Source organism: Glandiceps talaboti, chromosome 21 (assembly GCF_964340395.1).
Source record: "Glandiceps talaboti chromosome 21, keGlaTala1.1, whole genome shotgun sequence".
Classification (NCBI taxonomy): domain Eukaryota; kingdom Metazoa; phylum Hemichordata; class Enteropneusta; family Spengelidae; genus Glandiceps; species Glandiceps talaboti.
The window spans coordinates 12,224,464-12,242,445 of record NC_135569.1 but is presented as its reverse complement, the minus strand read 5'-3'; the positions used below and the strand labels follow the sequence as shown (position 1 = coordinate 12,242,445).

General features: G+C 35.4%; 1 protein-coding gene across 1 annotated transcript; it reads left to right on the top strand.

Moving 5' to 3' along the window:
- Positions 1-387: 387 nt before the first annotated feature.
- Positions 388-13,469, top strand: LOC144451348 (uncharacterized). Its single transcript, XM_078142159.1, has 13 exons — positions 388-435; positions 1,351-1,422; positions 2,544-2,873; positions 3,727-3,935; positions 4,792-4,862; positions 5,234-5,415; positions 5,924-6,162; positions 7,585-7,652; positions 8,144-8,358; positions 8,740-8,769; positions 9,070-9,362; positions 10,118-10,265; positions 10,763-13,469. The coding sequence occupies exons 1-13, from the start codon at positions 396-398 to the stop codon at positions 10,945-10,947; spliced, it is 2,082 nt and encodes a 693-aa protein (XP_077998285.1). The 5' UTR covers positions 388-395; the 3' UTR covers positions 10,948-13,469.
- The last annotated feature ends 4,513 nt before the right edge of the window (positions 13,470-17,982 follow it).

Below are 17,982 nucleotides of genomic sequence, written 5' to 3'. Positions count from 1 at the left end.
ACTGTCAATCGTATTGAATGCTTCGTTTGAACGAACACAAAGGTTCTTTCACTGATAAATTCCCCGCACCCTCTCTTAAACTGACCCCGTGTATTTAGATTTTATCTTCTTTTAAACCACGCTAAGAATATACCATTGGTAATGGTCTTATTGTGGTCAAATATTATGTTGAGATTTAGGACTGAATTGTTGATTTCCATGTAAAGGCACGTTCATTGAAACTTTCGACGCCATGTTGAATACTCGCCTCTAGGTGCGTGAGATAAGTCAGCCGTGTTGTGGGATTGGATCGGAGCAAACTTATACTGTGCACGTGTTGATGAAAAAAACCACACTTTTGAATTGCTTTAAGGAGAAGGATTCTAACCAACACCAGGACACCAGTGAACACCAGTATGATAGCTCTAATGCTGTTGTTATCTTTAGTAGTGAAAGGTGGGTTAGCACGACCCGGACGCTTTCTACTTGTCACCATCATGTTGACGGACCCAAACATACAAAAGTGCTCTATACATGTCTTCATAAATATCGTCCCGCGACCATTTGGAAGGAGTATTTCATTTCAGAAATAGACGGAAACATATCACCAGATGACTGTTTTTGTTCATCATGTATCCTTGCAGTTCACCTTAAACGTCAACATACACATCACAGGCAGATACACTGTGCTACATTTTGTAGTGTAGTCCGTTGTCATGGTTACACTATTGTTGATAACTTGTCGTCCTCCTTAACTGCGTCTAGTCTAGACTTGGCTATTTATCGAGTAAACATACCCCGGTCATTAACGTCAAGTTGAAGATCACTTGGATGTCACAATTGTATATGTCAATTGAAAATTGATTACCCCCGGAGTCAGTGTTACAATTTTACGCTGACAGAAATTATTGCTTTACGGTTTTAATACTTCTGTGTCCCACTCATATAATTTTTTTCTAATCGTCCGTACTTTTTACATGACTTGTTTACAACTGGCACGTATATATGATAATGTATCAAACTGACCTTCAAGTTTAAACGGATATGACGTCACCAATATTTACTTGAAGCAGTGGAAGGGAAACAAACATATGACAGGAAAAAAACTAAATTTGATACAAATTTTGTAAAATTTTACGCATTTTAACCAAAATTATAGGGTAGGGTCGTTAAAAGAGCATATTTCATTATTTTAGGTCTAAAATTAAGTTGATATATCCAAAATATTTACAGTAAAACATGAATTTTTGAAGAAAAAAAATAATTTGCTTAATACAGGAAAAGGTTAAGGACCTAGTGTCGGTTTCAAACAACGCACCTAAACATAGCAGTCATTCGCATATTTCTGTTTTCACTTATTCGAATCAACAGGCGGTCATAACGAGGTCATTGGAGAGCTGACGACAGACGTTACTTTCGATGGAACTGAGGGGCCAACGACAGGTAGGTAACTCGGACAGATATGTTGTTCCAAAATAATCGTGCATCGTACTCAGCCAATCTGACAGACAATCGTTGTCCTAGCTATTTCCTTAAAGTGGCACAGTCTATAGAAATTGAGGTCTCATTCTTTTCCATAGTCAGAATACAAATCAAACAGAATGCTCATGGAACTTATTTAGACATAAATCTGAGTCGGCGCAGAAGTGTATTTAGAATTTATTGGTAACTAATAAATTATGTCATAGTATCAATCTCATAATATACAAATACTGATGATATATCAATTACTAGACACTTGTAGTGGAAATAACATGAATATATTTCAGTGTGATTTGTAACCAAAGACCATAAAGTTAACTGTGACGCTCTAAGGTAGAATGTACTTCAGGCACCACTTTTCCGATACTTGGATTAAAATTTCTCCAAATTTAGTCGTATGAAGGTTGTTCCTGGTCCTTTTGAAATAATGAAAAGAAATGTTAGTTAGAGTTCACCGCTTTTCTGTCAACATATATTAGCTTCTATCAACACGTGTACGTACACATAACAACACATGTTTACGGAGAACGTTGTCTCTAAGTGAATTAAAAACAAGCCTGTTTTGACTGGGACAACTACTTTGCTGAAATAATTGTATCTACACTTCAAAGATTACAAAATTGTATTATTAAAGAAGAAAGGATATTTGAGTATTTTTCGTAAAACCGTTGTCAAAAGTTCTGATTTTTACGAATACACTATACTCCGTAACATACTAATTCTGCTATTTACTTAATACTGCGCAAGTCACCGTGCTTTTGTCGGGCACATGTCGGGCATTTCTAATGACTTCCATGAATGATCTTTCAGAGTACATATTTGGGAACTTCCAACGTTTACACTATCTTGATCACAGGGGGATTAGATTCGCACAGCAGAGCTCAGACCACTAAGGTCTGAGAGCAGAGGAACCGCTATCACCTATTTGTGTAATTTATGACATCCGACAACAATAGTTTTAGTCTATGTCTATCCATAGACCAAAGTAGGGTATATGGTCTAGCTTAGTAAACCGAAACTTTGATTGCCAGAGTCGTATTATATGACAGTGTGTGTATTCAAGTATTGTGTTTTGGCTTCAGCTGAACAACATTTTATCCTTGAACCAAGCAACGCCACAGTACAGTTGGGCGAGTCCGTCACTTTCCATTGTGCCGTCGAAGACAAAACTGGACTTGTCAAGTGGGTCAAAGTAGATGACGTAGACATATTGAGTGCTGATGACGTCATTGATGACGACAATGACGCTACGAGGCTAACAATCGAAAGCACTCGACCAGGCGTTGACTTTAATTTGAAAATCACCAATGTGACCGTAGAGGATGCCGGGACATACAGCTGTGTGCTGTCCATGGGAATGGGGGATAGTTTAGAATTTGAATTTTCAAGAAATGCTTTCCTTGAAGTTCTTGGTAAGTACAGGTGACTACTTCTTTCCATAAGCAATTTAATAGACAATGGGAGAAAGTTAAAGATCAAAAACAACACAGAATTTACCACATTTTGCAGCTAATGTCGTCCCACAACCCGTGTCACACATTATGCCTGGTTCATACTTTATTGATGGATAAGGACAGCTTATTTCAGACACACTAAAAATATATGTTGCCATAGGAGGCCAGGAAATGTGTTACAAACAAACAAACAAACAATCAAACAAGAAAAACAAACAAACAAACAAACAACCAACAAACAAACAAACAAACAAACAAACAAACAAACAAACAAACAAAACGAAATATGCATGAGTAAATGAAAATTACTTGACCACATAAATAGCTATCTATATACTATAAAGTCATGTATATCAGTCTGTATACATGTATATGCTGGCCTGTATGATTACTAGTAAAAGCAATGTGCTATGTTTCTATTTACCCCCTTTATTGGTATGTATATGGATATTTATTTATGTTTTCATGTGATTTTCGGGGGGGGGGGGGTGTTTAATATATGTTTACACATTAAAGTGGCTATGTGTATGATGGTTGGGTGTCGTTTACTCAAGAGTATTTCAAATGTTTTATGTGTGTTTACTTATTTATTTGGTATTGATTTGTAACACCCTTCCCGGGCACATTGTAAATTATGTCACCCGTAAATTCATCGGTTGAACAAAGAAAGAATTCGAGGAGTAATTATTCTTGTGTCATTCTATCCACGCCATTTTAGTACTTGGGTTGAAAATGTGATAATAACAATTATTACATATTTTGTATATTTATATTATTATGTTTTTATAATTTTCTTTTCCGATGTCGTCAGTTCCTACAACCAAACCTCCCATTTTGACGACAACGCTTCCTCCATGCGTGACGACCACGAGTCAACACTCATGCTCAGAAGAACCATTATCTGAAGATTACAAAATCTCCCTGTTTGATGTCAGTTTTCGAAACATCGAATGGACAGATGATCTATTGGTGTCATCGAGTTGTATATTTAACAACGAGGCAGTGAAAGTGATCGACATTGTAAGTTAACAAAAAATTTGCAATATAACGTAAACGAAGTAATTGTGAATAGGGAATGGAATCTTTACACTTATTAGGATGTGATGAACCATACCGCAAATATGAATGTGAATCAGTAGGTTTAGTATAAATAGATGTAGCTATATCATCACCATCAATCCTAAGGGAGATGTCAAGGAAATTGATAGTTAGTTAGTTCAGAAATATCATAAGTATACTGAATAGCAGGATTAAAATTACATATGTAATTAATAAATTGCATAAGTTCCTCAAGTTTGAGTGAAGCTGCACTAACGTCATCATCAATAAATCGTTTATATAGATCAGGTAAGATCCCTTGATACGAACTGAAAATAAGGTGTTCTTGATAAGACATAAATAAACTATTCAAAATTTGCTATACCCCTACTAAGCAAACATATTTGCAGTCCGGTTGCTCTAAAAAAATGCTGTCATGGAAGTTGAAAAAAAATTGTTGTTGGGTCCAAACTCCTACCCTCCCCCTCCCCGAAATCAAATGGTTTACCCCTTATATAAACTAAGTTATATTGTTTATTCCTTTTTGAACGCATGCCAAAAGATTACAATAATTTATCAGGTCTGTAACCAAAGAAACTTTGCGAATAGTTTGTATCCATGGACATGCTTTTCACCAAACACTTGAACATACCACGTGCTGATGTTACAAGCATTACATCTGCCACTAAAATGTACATCAGACTTCAAATAATAAAACATAAATAAGAAATAGCCTTGTAACAATATTAAGTTCGATACAACTTGAAGTTTAGGCGCGACAGAAAAATAAGGTAACTTGTTATATCAACTTATATTGTTTTTTCCTTTATGATTACAGTTGTTCGATAGTTTTGATGCCAGTCAACTGCAGGGCAAAATACAATGTCTGACTATCACCTCCTTCACCAGGTAAGAGTTATTCTTGTTTTCCCGTTTTCAGATTACAATTTTCCAGTATCTTTACTGGTCAACGAATTCGAATGGTTCGTCCGTTTCTTCTCCTGCCAGTCCCTTGACAAACTACTATTTATTCATCCCCATATGTTGTTTCATTCATTCATTCATTCATTCATACATACATACATACATACATACATACACACACACACACACACACACACACACACATACACACATACATACATACATACATACATACATACATACATACATACATACATACATACATACATACATACATACATACATACATACATACATTGACGTCTGACATAATAGCATAAAACGATACAGTGTATGATTAACATCTTGTTCTATAGAGGTGTGCTGATAGACGGTGAATATGCCATCAAAATTAATGCTGAAATTCCGGTTCCTATCAATGCTGGTATAAGTAAGGCTGACTTGGATAATGCATTTACCTGTGGATTGTTAAGAACTAACGCTTCATCGATTCCAGAACAGTATGCACACTTAGAAGACACATATTGTAATTATGAAGGTATGTACATGAGAGGCAGTTGATAGTTGATAGTCTCAGGAATCAGAAACACAATGAGAAGTAAACTATGCGGTACAACTTAGAGGGACACAAATTATATTATAGGGCATTACAGACTGCAAACAGGAAATTGAGAATACAGCGCCCTCAATCAAATTGGCGGTACACACTACATCACTTCATAATCATAGTACCGTTTCTTGAGAGCTTTGCCATTGGATTTTGGCTAAAGTTCTGTAATGTTCTAGCCAAAATCTACTTGAATAGATCATATCAATTTGACCCAGTCATCTGAGTATCGCAGAAGCGCGAAACTCTGAATTATGACCCAAGATTTCCTAATTTCTGATTATACATATATATATTACTAACTAACGATAATATTTACAAAACAACTTTACTACAAAAAAATAATGTGAAAAACAGTCAAAAAAGTTAATGTTTAAATCAATAAATTGCACAAGTATATAAATGTTGTTATAGATTTTCTTTGTTGTCGTATTCACAGATCCTGCGACGTCAACGTTGCCAGTAGTAACCGTCATACAAACCCCTAGAACAACGACGCCGCCACCGTTCTATGTGAGATGTGTAACTCTAACAGAGCACCGAATGTGTTCTCGCGAGTCCGTCAAACAAACTGTTATTAACCTCATTCTGACGATAGGGGGCGTAGAATGGAAAAGCGAATTGAATGACCGAACATCTTGCTATTTCCAGAATGTGGGCGCCAATATCACAAACGCGGTGGGTGTGGTTTTTTATTATCATTTTCATTCATTGTCCAACATGATGTGTATTAAAGGAAAAGTCTGGTCAGGCTTATTTCTGCAATTTCGACACCTGTACTGATCACTGCCATCAACGCACACATGATTTTGGATGATAAAATAGCAACTTAGCAACTCACTCAACTTGGAATCTTGTTAGGAAGCCCAACTGCACTGGACAAGTGTTCGGCCATTTTGGGGGTTTCTAGCAAGAGTTTATGGGGAAAAACCTATTGTGGATGACACCGCAAATACCCTATTCTTGTGTTGACAAATACAAAGAGTCACGTGATGATTTCCCATAAACCCTTGCAGGATATCCGTATACGACAGAGTACATGTCAAATGCTGCAGAGCTTAATTCCTTACAAGATTACAAGTTCTGTAAGTTACCGAGGTAATATCATATCCCCAAAATCATTATTAAAATTGATAGCAACAAGTATTATACAAGTAGAAGAAGTAATGGACCTTTCTTTCTTAAAGATTCATCCACGAATACGTACACCATTATTTGGCTCCCTAAAATATATGTGGCTAATAAAAAGATGTTTATCGAATTGTCACCTTCGATTCTCCATCTACATTTATTCTCAAACACGACTCTTGTTGATGTTAACTTGATTACGGCCAACACCAGGAATAGAAGTTAGTGACATTCAAACATAATTCGTTGACATTTCAAAAATCCACGTAAAGAAATAAAATCATGATTTGTAATTACCTCCATATTTTTAATCATATCATCACGCTACGTAAGGTCGTAGATAAGGTAACGTGTTCTGATAATCACGTACTTGAATGAAGTCTGTTATTGATAGATCTCCCCATTCGTCATTCTAGCATAGGGTCGATTCAATTTCTCCGAGAAGAAGTAATCTTCGTTTCCTCCGAGATGAAGTAGTTTTCGAAACGGGTGTACGGTACATGGACAAGTTTATCACATGTAAAAACTCTTCTATTGCCAGGCAACAGTAATCAGTAACTTTTTATGAACCAAATCCGCAAGTATTGGAAATTTTTGTCACAATACAAACTTATTGATTTTTTACATGAAAAATAGACCCATTCTATTGACAGGACAGTGTGACAACTTTGCACCATGATATCGTTGTGAATACGTGCCCTTGTGTGTTGAATTTGTAATCATGCACCCCATCCCATCCCAAGCTATCACCATTACAACTAAAATGATGTAGGCTTGGTGTTTCACTCATGAGACATTACAGCTAAAGTGATGAAGACGCGGTGTTTCATTCATGGGACATTACAGCTAAAATTATGCCCACACCGTTATAGTTGTAAAATAGTAACTTAGCAACTCACTCAATTTGGAATCTTAGCTATATTACATTCAGAATACGGGTTCTTGATGTCTCCATTTTCTCTAATTTCACAGTTGTTTCCTGTCTTCAACGTACAGCCAATACAGGAAGAAAGAAGGTGTTTTTACATCAAGCGTTATCAGTAAGTTGTATCAAAGTTCGTCGTACGCAAATGTAATAAATGAAGACGTCAAATGTTGCTCTCGATCTAACATGCGATCTACGATTTGCTAATCTTTCACCATGGGAAGTTCAAACTAACCTTTCATAACATTATAATGGTAAATGGATAATATAGACAGATAGATAGACTGACATATAGTAAACTCTACCTCCTCCCATTGTATGTAATATGTGTGTTTTATATTATGTTTTTCCTTCATTAAAACTGAACATATTTGTGTTATGTGGTTGTTCATGCGATGACGTACAGCTACACGCAAATTCTTTGTGACAGTTTAACCGTTACAGGGGGTAGGGTCAACCCTATGGTCGGAGAGGCTCTACACATGGTTGGAGAGGCTCCACACAGACATCCAAAGCCAAAGTTGTGTAACACCACATTTTACGAAAAAAAATGGAAATCCGTTATCATGCCAAAGCCTAACGTCTGTTACTTTTGATCATTTACAGATTAATGACATCGGCCAGAAGTGTTCGCAGCGTCAACGAAATTGTCCAAGCCTCCATAGAGTTTGGAATATCACAAGATGTTGGCATGAATCTGACAGAGTCATACATGCATGAATTAATAAGCTCCCAGCTGTTGAATTCTACACATTTATTTAGAGAGTATGGGTTGGATATTGCAATTCTTGACATAAATGTCGACAAGGAAGAAGCCCCAGGTAAGAAAACGTTTGACGTTGTATACGCCCCAGAAGTTCAAAACTATATTTTGCTGGTACTTTGTTCAAGTATACTTCAACCATTCTAAACTGAAGTCAATGAAATAATAGACCCCTGGGCCACACTACGTTACACATATACTAAAGTGTGACCATTTTGAGGAGCATTGAATACATTTCTATGTTATGCAATTGAGACGAAAATAGCGACCATTTGACAATATTAATTTCTCTCTCTCTCTCTCTCTCTCTCTCTCTCTCTCTCTCTCTCTCTCTCTCTCTCTCTCTCTCTCTCTCTCTCTCTCTCTCTCTCTCTCTCTCTCTCTCTCTCTCTCTCTCTCTCTCTCTCTCTCTCTCTCTCTCTCTCTCTCTCTCTTTCAGAACCACCAACTCAAGCACCCAAGAAAAAAAGTAAGTTGTGGATGGAGCATGATTTATGTATGTATAATTTTTGAATTTCTACCGGAGTGAGTGCAGAAACACAAAAAAATGAATAACAATAGCTCGGAGAGAAAGGATTCCAGTAAGGTTATCTCTGAGTGCATATATCCTCTGAAGAAGAAATTTGCTTATAAGTCGCAAAAATGATGACCAAGCTTGATTGGCCACTGAACTGATTTGAAAGTAAAACATATTGTTGTTACATTTCTTTGAAAATACTGCATCGTTTTGACAGTTTTAATTTTGATTTTGTTTTATTTTATTTTACAGAAAATAACACAACTATGATGATAGTATATTTAGTACTCGGGGGTGTCGCTCTTATTGCAATCGGTATTGCCACAGCACGGCTGGTTATTCATCGGATGACTCGCATCCCCCCTGAAGTGCAACATAAATTGCGCGAAAAACGAAAAAATAGAAATGACGCGCAGATTGAAAGAAATGCTGGCAAGGATAATCCACAGCGTCAAAATGAAGAAAAGGCGGGAAAATATAAGGTTCCTGATGACCCAGAAAATCCAGAACAGCCAAGTAGAAATGTTGATGGTAAAGGAAAGAAGGTAATTGTACGTCTAAATGTCTTTATTACCAAACTGGTACACATCAGCTGACTATGTCCGCGGATCACTGAAGTGGTGCGAGATAGAACTTCGTCTTACTTAAGCTGCCTCGAGACCAAAATCCCCTTCCCCCAAAAAAAATAAAATAAAAAGATAAAAAAATCTAAATCATTGAAATCTCCACAAACTCTACATATCAAAGTTTGTTTCTTGTATCGACAATCTTTCATTTTCACATAGCGTTAATGCGATATTTGGCGGCCATATTGGACTTGGCGGCCATATTGGATTACACAATAACTTGATTTTGATATCACTTTGATCTCCATTCAAATATTTAAACAGGGACAAGTAATATTTTCTTGATGTTAATGTAATTGATGTGCGTTAATAGAACAAACTAACAACAGAAATGTAAGACTTTTTTCCTACGCCTATACTAAATTAATTAATTCACAAATATGCGCATTTGGAACATGTTTTGAATTCAATAATTTACCGTTCTATATTTTTTTTAAAGTATGTCTAGAACAAAGTTTATGTATTAGTTTTTGAAGAATAGCTCTCTCCAAGCTGTAGTAGAATATGGGGTTCGAAATAAATATATGTATGTGGTTATTTTTATTTATATGTGGTTATTTGAAATATAACGAAAATGAAAATTCTGATTTTCTTTATAAACCAGGTAGGGTTATTAAGCGGTCTCTCAAAAACAAAACCGTGATTGATACTTTTCTATTATTCCTTTTTAACAGCGCCCTCCACCGACCGATACTGCACAAAATGGCTTCAGAGTCCATCCTCGTCCCAGAGGCATGCTGGCACTGAAGAGTTCACAAGAACCACCGTGGCACCAGGACGGTCACCATGTGTCGAGAGATGCTAATTATGACGACCATGAAGGTGAGAATATCAAGATTAAAATTAATCCTCAAAGCTTATCTACAACAGCTCTACATACTTGTTTTTACCGAGTTTAAGATCTTTGAGGAAATGTTTACAAAACAATACAATGTTTATTGTATGTCTCCAGAAACGTTGTATTGTCACGAAGATATAAAAATATGCATCATACCAGATTTGATTTGAATATCTCTCGCTAAGATGCATGCATGCACCATTGTAAAGACCACCACCTATGTTGAGAGTGTGGATATATGGACTTTTCTATATTTACATGGGCACATCTACACACGTGATCATCTGACCTAACATCGTTTGTTCCAATTATGCTTTTTACTATACAGATCTTGAAAGCCAACCAATTCTTGCATTACCCAAAATAAATTTGAATTGAGCAAGCTGTGCCTTAGAAACTCATGATATAGACAAAATCTCCCTTGGTGGAGGTACAAATTCAAAGTGATCATTGATCGACAATCATATCTTTAACGTTCTAGATATCGGTAATCTTGACGGATTTATAATGGACTACGATGGACCTGTATTAAATTATGAAAGACATTTGTCGAACTATGACAACCCGTACCCCGCCCAGATCAACGGCCCTCCATCAAGACGGGGAAATGATATACCAATGGCTCCATGGAGTCAATACAGCTCTAGGACTGACACTCATTATTAGTAAAATGTGGTCGAGTAGAGTAGCAAAAACAAGTTTTACAAAAATTACCATATCCATATTTTGGGTACCTAGTGCAAAGTTGTAGTCTATTGAAATTAGTATCTCATCGTGGAATATGTTAGACTAGAATCTAGTCGTGATGAGGGAATGTGGCTCTTGCCTTTCACCCTATAAATCAATAGCAAAATCCCCACACATCGACTGGGTTATAGGCTAAATGGAAGTTTGCCTTTTCAGAATAAACAAGGATCGGTTTATCAGTCCAACTACCATTCTTGCAAGTCTTGTCTTGGACAGTGCCGTAAAAGAGGCTGTGGTTTACGAGGATGTCAAACTACATAGAATGTACACAGTCTCTAATACGGCGACAAAGATGATAATCTTTATATTGAAGTAACTTAGAATACACAGAGTACTCTTGCGATTTTGAATTATATACTAGCAAAATTCGCACATTGTATTCTTTCTTCGAGTGAAGGCTGCTAAAAGAGGATACCATGTATAGTATAGTATTTTATTTTATCCTATTCAAGAAGTTTACATGCTGTTTTTAAAGTTATGATCACCTTTAATATTTATCCGGTTTTTGAAAGATTCGCCACTATAAATCTAGCCATGTGAGATATATTGTGTTCAGTTTTCCAAATATGTTGGTGGTATGAGGTTTCTTTTTGATTTTAACCTAACCCACCCTTACCTAACCTAACCTAACCCAACTTAACCTAACCTAACCCAACCTACCCTAACCCAACCTAACCTAACCCAACATAACTTACCCCAACCTTATACCTTACATAATAACCTAACCTCACACAATGTAACGAAACTTAACATAAGGTAACACATCCTAACGTAACGTAATGCCAAACGTTTTTGTTTCCTTTTCAGTAGTGTAAATGAGAAATTTCAATTAGAATTTCCAATTATTTTATAAATATAAATCGTACATTTTATACGTATGAATACTATATATGTATTTATCATTTGAGATTTTTTTTTCTCTTGATAATATCAATCAATTGAAAGCGTACTTTACACAAGCTGAGATAGACCCAAAACTCAAACTGTTTCGAGCCAGACAACTGGGTTTTTTTTCTACTCAGTGACTTCCTGAAGAGTTCATCGTCCTAAGAACGTATGTGTAGAAAAAAATTGGCTGAATGATATTTGGTGTTTTCTACAGGTTTTATACTGATGGCATAAAGATATGTAAAATTTCACACAATGTGGAACTCAGAGACATATCATATAAAATACTGTAGCACAAAGTCATGTAAACTGGTACACTGTAGCTCAACGTCTTATGAAATTAAACATTGCAGTACAACGTTATGTAAAATGATCCATTGTATCACAAAGATATGTACTTTGGTACATTGTAGCACAAAGTCATCTATAAAATGATATATTGTAGCACAAAGGCATGTAAAAATGATACAAAGTCAAGGATAAATGATACATTTATCACAAAGTCATTTAAATGATACAATGTAACACAGTCAAGTAAAGGTATAAAATAATAACTCGTCTAAATTTAACATCTTGCAATGAAGCCATGCTAGGCGCGGCAGGAATTTGGGATATCCTGCACAGGTTTATGGGAAATCGTAGTCTTATATTTAAGTTGATAGAAGTAAGCAATACAAGTGTACTAAATGCGGAAACAAGCCTTCCGGGCTTCAACTGTAAAATCCTAGTGAGATATAGTGTTCCATTGTTCCCACAATCGATACTTGTCAAATGTCATATTTGGAGACGCGAATTACGAGTAACAGCAAATAATCCGAAACATTCACTTGATATCCGTTGTATATTATTCTCTAATCCCGAATATGGAGTGTTTGCATTGTGGGGATTATTAGTAGGATTTGCGTAAACACACTAGGTCTGAGGCACTTTAGAATTTGGCCCATCACCAGGACTGTACACCACACCAAACCAATGAACGAGTTTGCCTGTTTGTGGGGGGGGGGGGAATGGGTGGCTGGATGTGTGAGGAGATGTTGAAATTTATTCTTTTATTAGCAAGTTATATGTTTTAAATGTCGTGGTCACCTTAGTATTTCCAATCCCAAACAGACTGGCTCATCAGAAATTTTCTCAAGGCTCTGTTCATTATTAAAAAGTCCATTAATTATAAATATTCGATTTTAGTGATGTCACTCATAGATTCTATCTGAAGTCTCAAGTCAAAATATTATACGATCGATCAAAAGTAATGTCGATCTTCCACATAGTTGTTAAAAATCAATATGATTTTTGCAAGTCTAAATAAATTGTCGCCATAATATTGATGTGATATATTTAATGTATTAGATGTTTCACTTTTTAAGATACAAAAACCTCTTGGACTGACCTAAATCTATAGCATTCTGTAGACAAATCAAGATCCTATCAAAGTATATTTTGAGCATATACAGTCAATTAGAACATTTGATTTCATAGCTCATACACTCAATCACTTTTGTCGCGACTTGTGTAGACAAAGAAAAACACTGTTAGCCCAGAAGCAAATAAAATTGAAGCACTGTATCTCACAGTGACTGTGAATGCCCTCGTGTGATTACTTAAGACTATTAAATTGCATACCTCTATGATATAATATATTATTACATGACTACACTGTATCTTTTGCATGACTTCGTCATGATAGCAACAATCTGCAAATATACAGAGGCAGAGACAGACAGACAGACAGACAGACAGACAGACAGACAGACAGACAGAAAAACAATCAGACAGACATACATACATACATACATACATACATACATACATACATACATACATACACACACACACACACACACACAAACAAACAAACAAACAAACAAACACAGACATAATTCTACCAGATTCTTAGACGCTAGATTCTAGAAAGCGATTGTATTATACATCAATTGAAAAGAAAATGTGATTCATATTTGCATGAACACTACCTACCACTGTAACATAATTTCTTTGAGTAACTTGATCGATAAAAGAAATTCTTGATCAAATACAATCTTTCCCTTTTCGAAAATGTTTTATATCCTGAAGTGTCGGTGGCTGAGTGATAAAACCACTTACCTCTTACCACTACAGTTGGGGTTCGAACCCATCATTCAGGGTTTGATTAAATTTACCACACTGTAAGTAAGAAGAGTGTCGTTCAGCTCGACTCTACCGAACAGTGCAGGTTTTCCCCGGGGTACTCCGGTTTCCTCTTACACTAACACTGAACCTTCCTGCAGTTATTCGGCAATGCATGTCAGATGGTTTATAAATAACTAAACCTTAATAAGTAATTTTCGTTAGGAGAAAGCCCAGATGATTCGATTTCTTAATTTTTTGAGAAGTGAATTTGATTGACTTCACACAGAACATGATTTAGACAGAGTGATACAAATTTACATGATTTCATTCTAAAGTGTAAGAACAAACATAACAAAAGCATGAACTCTGTCATAATTCTAGCGAGAAAGTAATATGATTTTGTCGTCAGTTCACAAATAAGTATCATTTCTATTATGCCAGCCTGAAATAAATTTGAGATGTGACAACAGTTACAGACTTGTTGTCGAATAATTTGGTTGAGAAATTAAAGTAACACAATTTTGTCATCATTGTCAAAAGATTTCCAAGTAAATTATTTTTTTGTCTGTGCTTCAAGCTTAAAATAAAGTTGATATGTGTCAAAATTTTACGGTAAGCAAGAATTTTTATCAAATAATTTAGGCAATAATTTTACCACCAATTCATAAATAAGTATCATTCTTTGATACTTCAGTCTAAAAGAAGTAAAATGTCTTTAGAACTCAGGAATAAAAAAGAACATTGTTTGACGAGAAAACGACACATTTTTATCGTCAGTTCAAAAATGAAGTATTATTTCCATGATCACGAATCATTCAAGTCAAGATATGCATATGGTTAAAACATTTACATAAATATCACATGCTGTTCTTTTTCGATTGATTTTGGCGGGAAAATACTCAACGTCATTGAATGTTAGTTGTTGACGTTCACCGTACAGTCTATCAATAAATGCACGTATGGTTTGTTATTCGATACTACAATAACATAAGTTGTCGATTGATTTGACCTGTAAAACAGTCAAACTATTGGTAATATCTAATGATTTTCTCCATGTTAGCTCAGATTCGAACGTGTATGCTAAGGAAATTCGATCTGAAATGATAAAGAAATCACAGAGGGTTAAAAGCAAAATATTCGACTCTTCATATATCGATTTCTATGATATCGAACTTAATAACATTTATGTTTGATCTTTACAGGAAAAGGTAAACATGTTTTCTTGGATATCATGTAATTTCACTTAAAAAGTATAAAGACAATAACAGCACGACAATCACCATTACACTAACATCATTTGCGAAAAGGAGAAGAGGGGGTGAGATGGAGATCGAAAGAGATAGAGATAATTACACACAGTTAAACTAAATGCATACATACATACATACATACATACATACATACATACATACATACATACATACACACACACACATACATACATACACACACATACATACATACATACATACATACATACATACATACATACATACATACATACATACATACATATACAGACAGACTGACAGACAGACATAATTGGGAAGGTAACTAATACCTATGACCACTTAATTTTGAGTAAATTCGGGAATTTTTTATCATCAATTATTTAGGTTTAGTATATATGTCATGTTGTATGCAAGGAGCTTCTAGGTCAATGCCGTTAATAGTCTTGCAACATTAGTCATGTTTTTAATATATGAATTGCCGTTCTACGTTTACACTGATAATGCAAATTTATATATCGAAACGTTGATATAACGTGACGTATGCCAATGTACTTTCAATTGGATAGCTTCAATACTATATGAATGTCACATACGATGCCTGAATAAAATAAAGTGCAAATGCAAATGCAACTTAATTCGATTTCATAGCCGTTATTAACCAGAACGAGGTCAATTTGGGTTGGCCTAATTTCTACAAAACATTTTGAACTTCTAATTCAAAGGTGGTGTAGTTGTAATTAATAAATCATTATAGATTTTCCTGCAAGCTATAAGTGAATCTATCTTGGATTTTCACACTTGGAATGTGGGAACGATGAAAGAGTTTGGCTACAATGGGAACTCACTATTAGCCCCTCCCACGAACTCCAGAATATAAACTTGTGCAAAGCTGTAATTTTGATACGGTGGAAGAGAATAATTATTATCGTCCTCGTCTTCTTCAGTCTTCGGCGTTTCTGTTCCTCACCGATTCCATCATTTTGTTTTAAATTTTATTTTATTTTATTTTATTTTATTTTATTTTATTTTTTTTTTTTTTACTTTTTAAAAAAAAATTTGTGCTGGGAATTCCTCCCAGCGATTTTATTTCTAACAACTTTAGGTGCTAATTTAACTTGTCGTGTGCCTTAAAATGGCGGTAAAGTTAAGTTGGGTATTGCATTGAGACCCGACGTATCATTATAATGCTCAATAATATGGTAAAAGTTGGGTATACTGGCATATTCTGACTTCCACGCAATATTATGTTGGCATCGTGGCTTGAAATAAAGTGTTTGCCTATAACATACTAAAAAGTGTCTACTTATTCTGTACTTTGCCTGAGTAAATATACTGTGATATACGTCTAGGCTGCAATCAGAAGCCAAGTGTAAATGATTTAAATGGCATATACCATGCACGAGGGAGGTTCAATAATGGAATATATACTCTGGTCGTTCTACGTCACGACATCTCGAGTCTATGTCACGACAACGCGTGTCTACGTCATTGGTTCTGCTGTGTTCGTCTGTGTGTGCGTGCATGCGCCTGTCTGTGCAACCGTGTTTGTGACTGTGTGTGTCTTTGTTATTTTCTGTTTTATATGAAGAGCTAGTCTATCTAATCATCACGAGTAAACGTGACATCCGTAGTATCACATTTTTGGCAAATCAGATTAATGCATTGATGACGTCATGTTAGGATACATCGAAAACTGCCGTTGGTCGGTCAATGACATCATAATAATAGAGAAAATAGATAGAAAGATCTATTCACCAATATATTCTATGGCGATTTCGTACTCATTTCAGGGCTAGAATCAAACATTTGATGAGTAAAATATAATACTGCCATAGAACTGGATAAACTTTAATTGAAGGGTGACATGCTGTAAAGAGATTGACATATAGAGGAATAACTATTGAACGGGTTACCCCGAAACCAACTTGATTGCAACATTAACATTGTCGTCAACAAAAGCTATGATTTATTCTAAAAATTGTCATTTCAAAAAACATCCATTAAAAATATGTATTTCAAGTCTTAATTTCTAAAGCAACATGTCGTTTTCCTTTGAATATTGATAAATGTATATATTTTGTTTATGTATTCATCTGTTGGCGCATTTGACAAGAATGTACTAACAAGAACCCGTTGAAAACCAAGACATCTTCTCAAAGGCTTTAAAATTAAAATAGACCGGGAGGTATAACATGTTTCAATCTACAGATAATTCCAAAATTGGTTTGATGCAAGTGTCGTGCAGGAGACAAACATAGGATTTGTATCAGGAAAGATGAACGGTAAGTGAAAAATTATTACTAGTGATTATATACAGGGCGCGACAAAACTCTAACTAAAGTTACTACATTTCATTGCTGCCAAATCATTTAAAATGTTACAATCTGCTCATATTGTCGTGTACTAATGTAGCAATATTGGATTTGTTGTCACCCCAGCAGATCAAATGTAGCAATAGTGATTTTTTTGTCGCACCAGTAGATAAAGTGTTGCAATGTTAACAAGACATTTTGTTGTTTAGGCAGATCTAGGCGACACTTTCTTTCATTTGGCATGGTTTTCACTGCAATATTCCTATTTGATTAATCGGCACAAAAACCTGAGCATTCGATAGAGCGATGTACATGTATGCGAAAAAAAGATACTGTCTAACATTTCGTTCGGGGGGTTTAATTGAATTAGTGAAAGATAAAAAGAAATTGAACTAAACATACTTTACGGCATATTT